General features: G+C 44.4%; 1 protein-coding gene across 1 annotated transcript in view; it reads left to right on the forward strand.

Moving 5' to 3' along the window:
- The window catches only part of pacsin3 (protein kinase C and casein kinase substrate in neurons 3), a 34,283-nt gene that overhangs the window by 8,885 nt on the left and 12,483 nt on the right, over positions 1-12,915 (forward strand). The window contains exons 2-6 of the mRNA XM_071537821.1: positions 5,087-5,187; positions 6,790-6,946; positions 7,567-7,802; positions 9,006-9,161; positions 10,510-10,685. Coding sequence (XP_071393922.1) covers positions 5,134-5,187; positions 6,790-6,946; positions 7,567-7,802; positions 9,006-9,161; positions 10,510-10,685 — 779 coding nt within the window. The 5' untranslated portion in view covers positions 5,087-5,133. The remainder of the gene's footprint in view (positions 1-5,086; positions 5,188-6,789; positions 6,947-7,566; positions 7,803-9,005; positions 9,162-10,509; positions 10,686-12,915) is intronic.

A 12,915-nucleotide genomic window follows, 5' to 3' on the forward strand; every position in this document is an offset into this window, starting at 1 on the left:
CTTTTCAAATAGTGCCTACCTAGCAACCGCAAAGTAAAAAAAAAGCATTAAAGGAATGAAAATTAGTTTTCAGTAATTTTTAAAAGCATGTTTGATGACAAATGCACTTTGTCTGTAAGGCCTATAACCTTTGTTAGTTTGAAAATTTGAATCTACTTGAATCCACTTTGAGAAGAAAACAATGGTACAAACAATATCATTGATAAAACTATTCGGGGGAATTATTTAGGGTTAAAGGGTTAAATAAGTAACTTTAAGTAGAGGAAAAGGTTCAGACGTTGGTTGCTGCCTTTTGGCTAAAGGCCTGTTAAGTGTAACTGTCTAATTTGCTTCTTCATGAGACATGTGACATACACCCAATAAATATAATGGCAAGGTAAGTTTAACAATACAATTAAGTTAAAATGTGAGATACAGTAAGTAAAACTATTAATACTTTGAAATACATACTGAATTGTCTAAAATTAGAGGCATAACTATTCACTGCACCAATTTTAAGAAAAGTGGAAGGTCATCTTAAAGTTATGAGGAAAAATGTAAGAACAAATTCGAACTCAAGAATCCCATTTATTTGTAAGTTTTTTTTTTTCTTAGCAACCAAAATGAGAAGAGTTAAGAAAATGTTTGATGAAGATTTTGGTGATGAAGATCAGATCAAAATGACAAAAAAACCCACTTTTTTCTAAGTAAGTTTTGTGAATGTGGCCCAGTAGCTGTAATACACTGCTGTGTCTGTGTGTTTTGAACTAGTGCTCTACTGAGAAACTGGCCGTCCTTCTGCCAGCCAGTCAACACTTCCATTCTCCAAAGCTGTGTTTGTACTTGTGTGTGTGTGTGTGTGTGTGTGTGTGTGTGTGTGTGTGTGTGTGAGAAGAAATACAGTAGATAAAGCGTTTAGTGGCAAACTTTGGTTCTCCCGGTCCTGCAGTGGTGTGTGCGACTGCAGCCTGGTGGTTTCGGTAGCTCGCTGTTGACTTGTGTGGCGAGTGTCTGCACACCATTAGCCGATACGGAGATAATACAGACGTAAGCAGACCAACCCAGCAACTGGCTTTCAATGAGCCGCACCCAAATACTCTCACCACACACACACACACACACACACACCCTGCTGTCCTGTAGGATATAGCAGCAGTAATTAGCACGTCATGGCGAAGTGAGTTTCTCATACTCACTCATGTTCTAGCATGCTGGCGGCAGATGCCTCCGCTGCTAGCATACTTTCCACTCATCTGCGACACACAGACATATATACACACACACACACACACACACACACACACACACACACACACACACAGTTTCTCAGTCGCCCTTCTGTTGTGTACACCTGTGCTAGGACAGTGTGAAGCTGGCTGAAGGGGATTGGCTGCCGTCTGAGAGGTGTGATGTTGAGTTGCTCAGTCAGAGCTGTGGAGCGTCAGTATACGGCTTATCTTGAACGTCACTCTAGCAGACATCCTCGGGCACAAGTCAACACACACACACAGGCACACATATATATTTTGTGTCCACTCCTCTGCCATTTGCCGGTCTGTCATGGCAGTGATAGTCTTTTAGTCTGTGTTAATTGCATGATCTTTGTTTAGACTCAGTCCCACAGGTTCCCTGCAGTGTGTGTTCACCAAGGCTACTGCTGCACACGGCATCTAATTTAACACCAACCTGCTCCCAAGCCACTAGAACGGCACCGATCTACCGTGGCCATTTTTATTTTGTCCCCTTGTTATTCACAGTGGAAAGACAGCAGTTTTGAGCGCATGATCAAACACAGGGAGGGAGGAAAAATAGCCAGGAGTTTCTTATAGTCACATACACACGGCTTGACATTGCCATTAGCCTGCTGGCTGGGAGGCATATGTCCAGACCTTCGGGCCAGTAGATTAGCCCTTTAAGTAGCCTGAACAGGCCAGTAGATTTAAAAGTTTTTTTCAAAACAGAAAAAAGCACATAATCTCACATAACTTTCTTTCAGTAATATAATCGTGTGTTGATAAATATTCTGTGAATTTGCCTGGGTAACGTTAGACCACTGCGGCCTACTTTGACATTGATGATGTACTTTGCATTTCTGGGCCCATTTTGTTGTTTGGTGGTGCATTTTTTTATTTATTCCCCTGGATAACTGGCCAGTTGTATACGAGGCAGTCTGATAGCAGAAGGTGTTTCAGCGATCTAAAACATCAGCGGTAAACGTCAGGTTTTGGTGTCAGTCCCTCAGAATCAAAGAGCGAGGGCTTCTTTCTAGAGCCGCCATTTTGCACCGAGAGACGTTCAACAATCATACAGGGAGAAATCCATCGTAGAAGAGGAGAGAGACCAATTTCTCCACCCACAGGAGCAGGAGATAGACCAGAATGCAATGCAGCCACCATGTTCTAACTAACTAGCCGTTTTCAAAGTGACTTTCATAGCGTTCAGTTTTCCATGGTGTCTTGTCGGTGCAGAGCAGCTGTGTGATCTTCAGCAGGGTGCTGGGCTCTCGTCAGATAGAGGCTAAGCTGCACACACCCAACCTTGAGCCGCGGCTCGCTCTTCCTCCCAGGTTGTTGTGTCTGGCACAGGAAGTCATCTGGCCTTGACGGAGGGTTTCGTCCAACGGGAAGGCAGCGGGCAGGAAGTGGATGTATGGTGTATAGAGAAGTGAGGTCACGGTGAACTGTGTACAGGGTTCAGCAGCAGATCCACCGCAGGGCTGCACAGTTGAAGAAGCTCATGTTGAGGTGGGAGTGCTGTCCTCGGTCTAGTCCCAGGACACAAGTCACTCCTCAGGCTGCAGCTCGGCTGTCTTGGCAGCACTCGTGTCATATCAAAATGTAAGATCACAATATTTTTCTAATTTCGACAGTACAACCATTTGATATTTGGTTTTTACAACACAAGTTACGCTTCATGATAAAATACTTGACATGACTCCACATTACCAAACAATTTTGCTTTAAAAATAATAAAAATTGAACCTGAGTTCTTGGGTTTGAATGCAACCTGGAACTGTTGTGGCATGCCAAAAATTTTTTTTTAATCATCCACTATCTTTACTAAAATTTTCCTGTCTTTCTGTGCCTATTAAATAAAGTTAACTGCATGAAAACTGCATAAATGAATAATAAATAAATATGAATATACAGCACACACCCAATACATTTCAAAACATTTCAATAATCATTGACAGTTTTGTAAAAACACGTATGGTAAATACATAGTTAAAAATGTTTTTTTAGTGCAAGTTATTTATCAGCGATGACTCTGTACAAATGTTTGCGTATCTTGTCCGATGAATGAAACCCATTGTGTAGGAACAGGACTCGCTGACATGGATTCCTGCTTTAGTAATGGAGCGGATGTGTGTGACAGTGCATCAGTGTTTGTCGGACACAGACAGTCCAGTTGTGTGCAAAAGGAAAACTGGCGGGCAGTGTGGAGAAAACAGCCTTGTGGGCAGCGAGCGGCGAAGCCTCACTACCAGGCTTTCTGCCCCGTGTCGGCTGACGTGGAGCAGCGGTGTGCCAGAGGCTGCGGCGGGCTGTGTGCTCGGTGTGGCGGAGCGGGCGGACTCACGGGTTTGATCCCCGCAACAGACGCCGTCTATTCCTTTTTAGCAGCGTCCTTGAGGAAAATCGCAGAGGGTGCGTTCACACCGAGCATGTTTGGGCCGGTTCAATCGAACTCCGGTCGTTTCCTCCCTCGGTCCAGTTCGTTTGGACAGGTGAGAAGAGTGCCACTCGTTCTCAGGTGGCACCAAACAACCGCACCGAGACGCCTAAAAATGCGGGTCTTGGTCCGTGTCCGAGTTAATTGTAGTGTGGTTCGTTACAAGTGAGAATGTATTCGTACCAACTCCAGGAAATGACTTACCTTGAGAGGCAGCTGGATTCGCGAGATCACGATCACGCGAGAATCCATCTTGCCAGGCTTCAAGTTATGAAGCTACAATAATGGCGGCTCCTAAAGAGGCTAGCGTAGATGCTGCTATAACATCAGTTATTTCTGAACTGGAGAGTAAGAGTGCCCTTTATGCGCAAATTTTCCTTATAAAGACGGCAAGAATCGTCTACTGACATGCTAACTACATAGTTTGTTGTTGTCTTTCCTCTTCGGCGCTGTCCTCCTACGTCATATGGTTAGATCTGATTGGTTGAAGTAAGCCCGTGATAGACGGTGATAGACAGATGGTTCATCCAATCACCTGCCAAGTATTTTTTGAAAGCGCCTGCCCTTTTCCAGACAGTTTCCAAGGACGACTTCCCAGATGGTTCTGTGTAACAAACCATCTGGCGCGTCAGGTTAGGAAATGACCCCAAAACATCTGGTTTTATGAGTATGTTGTTTGTTGTTCAAGCGGTGATCCGTATGGTTTTATGGGTGTATGGATGGATACTGACATCTGTGTTCTTCTCTGGTATGAAGACCAGAGATGGTAAACTGTGGAGAATAGCACAGACAAGTCAGTTGTTTTGACTCCCCCGCTCCCCGGCTGCCAAAACCTTTACTCTCACGGGATGACAGGTCACCAAAACTCCAAGTCCTGGTTCAGTTGGATTTGGGCCAAAATGTTCCAAAGTGAACTTTTCAAATATTGTTCGGACCAACGAAAACAAACTGTAGGGCCGATCGCACCCTGAATCCCTGGGAAGCGGCTGCACTCTGACCGCTCTGGTGAAACGCATATGAATGCTGTCGGGTGAAAACCTCTAAACTCTAATTTTGGTGATTTTCATGTTTTCACAACAGTCGAAGGATTACAGGCTCCTCTATGGGCTGAGGAAGTTCTTTCTACAACCCTCGGGTTTATGAAAGCTTTTCCAAACCAATTCAACTCAAAAATGTATGGTGGTCAAGGCTGTTTTTCTTAGTTTCCAAAAATTTTTTGTAGAGGCAATTTTGGAGAGGCAAGGTTTTCACCTGAAACCAGCGATATGTGTCTGTCTCAAGGAGATATCACAATTATTAAATCCCTAATTGCACTGTATGTAATAAAATGGGAATTGGATGCAGTTTTTGTCCAGCTGTGTGTGTGTGTGTGTGTGTGTGTGTGTGTCTAACCATTTCTCTCTCTCTCTCTCTCTCTCTCTCTGTCTCTCTCCAGTCTTTCCTCTAGCCGCCACCATTCCGTGCTGTAAGGGAGACCCCAAAATGTCTTCCAATGGAGACCTCAGCGACCTGGGGAGCTGCGACAGCTTCTGGGAGGTAGGAACACACACACACACACACACACACACACACACACACTTGCATTTTGAGACTTGTGAGGACCTTCATTGACTACATTGATCCCTAACCCTAACCCCAGAAGATTTCCTCCTCGTTAGCCGTTTTCTGTGTGGGGGGGGGGTTGATTTTCCCTGAACCAATCACTAGTGACTGATGTATCTGAACCAATCACTAGTGACTGATGTATCTGAACCAATCACTAGTGACTGATGTATCTGAACCAATCACTAGCGACTGACGTATCCGGCCGCTCTGACATTACTTCAGTCAGTGATGCTGCAGCCAGTTAGCCTCTACATCCAGGGTTAGCCAGACATTTACCAACTTCACCAAGAATGTCGGTCGATTTTCACGATAATATTGTTTTTGCAAAGACAGTATGTTGGTCAAGGGGGTGATTTCAACAAATCTATTCTGCCGAAAAACGGCAATGAAAAACCGCCGCGCCAGCTTTAGTCCCGCCCACGAAGGCTCTGATTGGCTCGATTGTTTCTCCGAGCGAGAACAAGCCGTTGACGAGGGAAACACCAGACTCCAGACACCAGGCTACTAACTGTCATCAACACCGGAGGAATCCTTCCGCTCTAAACCCAATCCTAACCCTAAACTAACCATAACCCTAACCTAAACCTAATTCTAATCTTGCCCTTAACCCAAATCCTAAACCTAAACTAGGTTAATTCTAATCTTAACCCTAATTCTAAAATAACGCCTTCATCTTTCCATCCATGTGAGGACATTTGTTCGTCCTAGTGTAGTTTAGAGAGACAACAACACACTCATGCTCACATGCGGCCCTCATCAAGCCCCAGGATGTGTGCTTATGCTCAAAATATCTTGTTTGCTATTGAGAAGCCCTTTGAAATTAGGCTATCAGTACAGAGAGTTATAGCAGCAGGTTGGCTGGTGTTGAAGCTCTGCAGATAGATAAGGCAGCGTGCGGTCTGTGGTGTTTAGATAGAGACACAGACACATAATGAGTCCCTGCTGACTGACTCTCTGGCTTCATTCACTCGCTCAGTAAAACCACACACCTTCATATCTCTCTCTCTCTCTGTCTCTCTCTCTCTCACTCAGCTTGGAAACTAAGGAACCCTATTAAAGAAAAAATGCACCGTGAAACACTTTAACAACTAACTTTTGTTAAAAAAACAGGTATTGGCGATGTACTCTGCATTCCTGGGTCCCTTTTTGTTATTTGGCGTATTTTTCTTCTTCCCATGGATAACTGGCCAAATGACGTGGCGATATGGCATCACGTCCAAATACTTCCAGCAGCTTGATCGCAGAAAATGTTTCAGGATCGAAAACATCAGCGGTTTTGGTGTCAGTCCCTCAGAATCAAAGAGCGAGGGCTTCTTTCTAGAGCCGCCATTTTGCACCGAGAGACGTTCAACAATCATACAGGGAGAAATCCATCGTAGAAGAGGAGAGAGACCACTTTCTCCACCCACAGGAGCAGGAGAGAGACCAGAATGCAATGCAACCACAATACATGTTGTATTGAAAAAGGGGCACAGCCTTGCTTCTGTCAACCTCTTTCATTTTGTGTGTATGTGTGTGTATGTGTGTGTACAGCCGGGGAACTACAAGAGGACGGTGAAGCGGGTGGACGATGGCCACCGGCTGTGTAATGAGCTGGTCAGCTGCTTCCAGGAGAGGGCGAAGATAGAGAAGAGCTACGCCCTGCAGCTCAGCGACTGGGCCAAGAGATGGAGGGGCGCCGTGGAGAAAGGTGATGGAAGCACTGCACACACTGGGCTGGAACATGGGATCAGAAAAATTGACCAAGTACTAAAAAAAGAATCCCAGGAGCCCCGTTTAACATGTCAGAAATCACAGCAAAGCCTTTTTCCACACACAGAGAGATGTTCAATCGCTGCAAAGAATGTTCATCTTCACAAATTTAATCTGGTATTGAGTCCTTAAATCTTATTTTGGTTTCTAGAATCGAATAGAAGTGACAGTATCTTGAAATACGGCAGATTATTCCACTGCTATCAAAATAATGTACCTTGATTAACCACCTCCCCCCCCCCCCCCAAAAAAAAAAAGAAACAAGCTGATTTGCATTAGAAACAATTGGAGAGCACAAACCACTGATGACAATTCTCCAACTGCCTGTTACACACAAACACATCATTCATCACTTCAATTTTAAGTTTAATTGAGTTATTGGTCAAATAACTGGTCTAAGTATAGATTGTTCAGCAAAAGTAATGGATTAATACATAATTAATAATAATACATACATCAATACATAATGCTGACTTTATTGTTTAAAACTGACGCTTTTCGACATTGTGTCTTTCATGTAGATTTAACAATATATCCCCCCCCCCCCTTTATCCCCAGGGCCTCAGTATGGTACGCTGGAGAAGGCGTGGCATGCCTTCATGCAGGCGGCTGAGCGGCTCAGCGAGCTGCATCTGGAGCTCCGGGAGCGGCTGGCAGGAGAGGACAGCGAGAAGGTGCGCAACTGGCAGAAGGACGCCTTCCACAAGCAGATGATGGGAGGCTTCAGGGAGACCAAGGACGCCGACGACGGCTTCCGCAAGGCCCAGAAACCCTGGGTCCGCAAGCTGAAGGAGGTGAGACACGCCTGAGGGGCTGCTGATGTTTGTCAGTAGCGTAGCGTCATTATAATTATTATTTGGAATGTTTGTTTAAATTATCTTTTTAACTACAGGGAGAGTGTGTATTTTCGGAGCAATGGGCCTTCGGAGCAATGGGCGTTTGTTTTCGGGATAACAGGCTGTCGGGACAAATGGGTTTTCGGTCCAATGGGACATTTTTGGGACTATCGGGGTTTCGGAATAATGGGCCCACTAACAATGGCATAGCCGTCAGTGCTGAAAAACGTTTTTTTTTAAATCGAATCATGGATTTGGAGAATCGTGACACCCCTAGTATCAAGTGGTTATTGTGATGGATCCCACCCACCTCCTGACCCTTTTTAGAGCCAACCTGTTATTAATAATATTATATTAAAAGAACTTTAAAATGGAAGCGGGTACTGAAGGATTTTGGGGCGCACCAAGAACAAGGTGAATATCAAACTTTGATGTCTCGTAATCAATTAAGATGCACAGCTGTTCCTTTCCCCAGCTGATTCAACCGCCACTGTACTATAGACCAGTGATTCTCAAGCTTTGTCTTATCAAGGACCCCTAATTTAGTCAACATTAGAGCCACAGACCCCCATTTGATGAGATTTTGTCTCTCAGACCCAAATCTGAGAATATTTTAATTGTTAGAAATGATTTTGTCCAGAATTCCATGACTATCTGTATCGCATAACAGATAACAGTGAAACTAAGATAAAAATAGTCATTCTTCTACATTCTCTAATTGTGTTAACTTCTTGTAAATGAAATAATGGTGAAGTTTAACACTTAATCAATTTGCTGGGGACCCCCTGGAACCCCCTCAAGGACCCCTGGTGGTCCCCAGACCCCACGTTGAGAACCACTGCTATAGACTACAGCGCTGTTTGGACGTAATGCGTCATTCTCTCAATGAATGGGGCTTCCTATTCATTTTCATTGTCCATGTCACCATCCAGTACATCCTCGTTTGGCAAGTAAACTTCCTGGCTCATTACCCGTCCTCATGTCCTCCTGTTGTTTTGTTTTGGAATTGTACTTCGGCTGTCCGATATTGCGTCAAATACAAGAATGAACACAAGAATGCATTTTGAGAAAGACCTGAGGTGTTGTATAGGTAATGAGATGAGCAAACTGTATGGATCCGTGCCAAACTAAACTGGAGTGTGTGTGTGTGTGTGTGTTTAGGTGGATTCCAGTAAGAAGACCTACCACCAGGCCAGGAAAGAGGAGCGGACAGCGGTCACCAGGGAAACGCACGCCAAGGCCGACCCCTCCAAGTCCCAGGAGGAAGTCCGCAAGTTCACCACCCGGGTGGAGCGCTGCAGCCAGGAGGCCGAGAAGGTACACTTAAACACACACACACACACACACACACACACACACACACTGCCCGAAGAATAGCTCCACTTCTTCCTAGTGTGGGTGTGTCAGTGAGTCCAGCAAAACATACTTGTGTGTGTGTTTTTAACTATGAAACAGACATGACCAGGCTTGTCAGCTGGCAAGTGTGTGTGTGTTACTGTCTTCACTGTACCAGTGTACCGCTGCTTGGTTTCCCAATGCAAAACCAAGCGCTCCAGCCTCCAAAGAGGGAAATTCTAAATTGAAAATAGGGAAATGCTTAAACAAATTCAGAATAATGGATAGTCTGTACATAGAGAAGAGTGCTTCAACAATGGAATTCTTGTTTGTGTAGTGCTGGGCCAAAGGAATCAAATCCAATAAGACTACTGAAATTCGAGTGAGGTAGCACATTCAAAATTTGGGGGTGGGGTGGGTGGGGTGGGTGGGGTACTCACATACTCACACTTATTTATCAGGGCACACACTACGAAACACTAATTTAAATTGAAGTGAGTATTGTATCCAGTCATTTTTTTCTCCAATCTTGGATGTATTGCCTCACTCTTTCAGTTTCATAATGTCAGTACATGGACTTACCATTTAGGAATTGGGTGGAAACAATGGTAGATCTTTCTCTAAAGGACTTGCGTGTAGCTGTGTGCCTGTGTGGATGCACACCTCTGTGCGTTCAATCATATTTGATCATATCCAACATCTATTCCTCAAATCCGGGGAAGTTTAGAGAACAAAACTAACCCCGCATTCACAGCAACACAATCAACAAGTCAATGGAAGTCACCATATGGACGGTCAACAAGCTCGTCGGCTGAGAAAAGTTGGCCACAGCTGAATCTCTCACGGTCATCAGTCATCAACAGCCAATTTAATTTCCACACTTCCTTGTTTCCCTACCATTGTGATTTTGTTTCACCTGGCGCATACAAAATGCACTAAGTTGATTCCAGCCAATCAAAGCTTCCCAGTTCTGTACAACTTTTATTTGAAAGACGACAGGGATAAACGGCTCAAAAACGAGGCTTAGAGAATGGTTGCATCCACTGTTGGGGTCAATGGTGAGCTGTGAAGTCATTTTATTTTTCGGCTCATCGACCAAGTCACTCGCAGTGTGAACGCAGGTCAAGGTCTGCACATTGCCTTCATCCACCTCAGAGGATTTCTGGACATTGCTTGAAAATTTGAATCCCTCCTAAATTTGTTAACCTTGTCAAATGGCATGATGGCATTGAGGCACATTTCATTATCCTCATCTTTGACGCAGGGTTGTGTACTACCCCCAGTAATATTCAGTATGTTCTATGTGTGTGTGTGTGTGTGTGTGTGTCAGGCGAAGGAGCGCTATGAGAAGGCCCTGGACGAGCTGAACCGCTGTAACCCTCGCTACATGGAGGACATGGAGCAGGTCTTTGACCTGACACAGGAGGCCGAGCGCAAGAGGCTGCGCTTCTTTAAAGACGTCCTCCAGGACATCCACACACACCTCGACCTGTCCTGCAAAGACGGGTAAGATCACACACACACGCTCATTCACATGCACACACACACACACACACACACACACACACACACACACACTTAAAAACATCTCCAAAGAATAAGGGTCATTAGATGATTCATGATCCATGACTCAGTACAAAGGCATGCAGAAGTCATATCTCAGATGTGTGTGCACATGTGCGTGTGTGTGTGTGTGTGTGCGCACGTGTGTATGTACATAGGAGTTAATGGGCAACTCATGCTGTTGTCCATTAACGATTGACCTCTCATTCTATTTAAACAGTCCATAGTTACCATGGTAATGCTGATTCGTAAGGCACAACTGGACCATTATCCAAATATTGAGTGGAATCTACCTTGTTATTTGCTGCACATTGAGCAACTTCATAGTTTATGTACGGGAACTCTCTTTGCAGTGATGAAGTTTTCTCATGGGATGCACTTGGAAAAAGCATGTAATGAATAATTTAGATTCTATTGCTTATCTACTATCACTGACAGTTCTGCTTTACTAAATGAGTTGGTCTCCAAAATCAAAGTCTACTGCTCAAGCTCCAATCCCCGGCCCAGCAGAGCAAATGGAGTAATCATCTCCCCTCTGTCGCGGCCGAATCCCGACATCCAGCCTCGTGGACTGAGCCCTCACAAACTTCGGTTTACGTAATCTCACATTGCCTGAAGTGCTCGGTGCGTTAATGTGAGTTTGCAGGGTCGCAGGGCTTCGAGAGCACTTCAAAGGATGAGACAGACTTTCTAATTGCTAACGTTCCTCCTTCAATGAAGCGGTGCAGAACAGTCCTTTTAGCTAATAGGCTGCATTAATAGCTACATTGATGTGAAATTGCAGCTACTGATTGTAATGTGTGATAACGTAGAAAGAGAAATACCTAGAATTTTGTTTGCGTCTTGTTTACAATTATCTCTGTGCATTTTATGTCATCTTATCAGTAACGCAATGAACTATGGGAAATCTCTGGATGCTCTAAAAGTCCGCTTTCATACCTCTAAAGGCTGGTTCATGCTGAAATGCAGGTGACGGAGTGCGCATGGTCAAAATGATGCAACTGCGGCCAAAACAACGAGGCGCCTTGAAGTCGAAGGCAAAGTCACACACCACCTGAAATTTGAAACAATGTGGACGGTGCTGCGGTGCCTCCATTGGCTAAACAAAGAAGACGCAGATTTACTGTCTGATTCTGGTGGGGTTGTTTTTTCTTTTCGGGGGATGTGGGGAGAGTTTTCAGGAGGCGAGAAGCATCAACACCAAGGTACACAGACACAGTTTGTGGCTCGTGTGCGTCTAACCAACCAGAGAGCATGAACCAGCCTTAAAAGTCTGTAAGAAAGCCGTCACATACTTGCTGGTTTTTGATAAGGTACAGCCCTAAGCCGTCCTGGGCTTGGCGGGGGCGCCCCAAAATCCGGAAGTCTGCAATTCAGCGGAACTCTGGAGACTGGGGATTCAACACATCAGTTACTGTATGAGCCCTTGAGCAAGGCACTATCCCCAGACTGCTCCAGGAGCTTATTGGCCAACAGTAGTGTGGGACAGGGTGCCGCTGCAAATCAGCAAGCTATCAAATATTTGACAACTGTCGAGCACTGTAACAGTAGTTTTTCACTGACACTGAACTCTTTACTCTAGATTAGTGTTTCTGTTCCATGATGTGTCATGCATCTTGCAAAAGATCTCATCTTACTCAATAACAAACTTTCTTTCTAACCAATCCTGTGCTTTATTTGTTTGAGTTACACACATGACTTTGACAGAGTCCAAACCTGTGCAAACTGTTTGACTAGTGTGCTTGATGTATCTTTCCATGTATAACTTAAAAAAAACATCTGGCACCTGTCATTCCTTATCAAGCTTTCAAAATGTATTTTCACAATAGTTTTCCCAGGTCTGTTAGACACTCTTTGTTGAATGGGAATGAACAGGGGTGAAGGGGTTAAATATGATATTGAAACAGGCCTCAGAAATGCACAGCTGCAGCACCTGGGAAGGCTGGATATAGATGAATGGATGTAGGATTCCTCTCCCTCATATCGTCCTGTAGTCTACACACTCCAGCACCTGATAGTGTTGACTAGAAAATATACAACGTATTGTAAGTCTTATCTGGAATTCCACCTTGTTCAGTGGAGCCTTTAGGAATTTAGAGCACTAGGTCCCATATTACACACAGTATAATTAGGAGCTTGCTACTAAAAATATATCATATTTACAGTAGCAAAT

This window comes from Centroberyx affinis, unplaced genomic scaffold, assembly GCF_046629955.1.
Source record: "Centroberyx affinis isolate AG114_WGS23_722 - 3 ecotype Tasmania unplaced genomic scaffold, CSIRO-AGI_Caff_v1 ptg003130l_1, whole genome shotgun sequence".
Lineage (NCBI taxonomy): Eukaryota > Metazoa > Chordata > Actinopteri > Beryciformes > Berycidae > Centroberyx > Centroberyx affinis.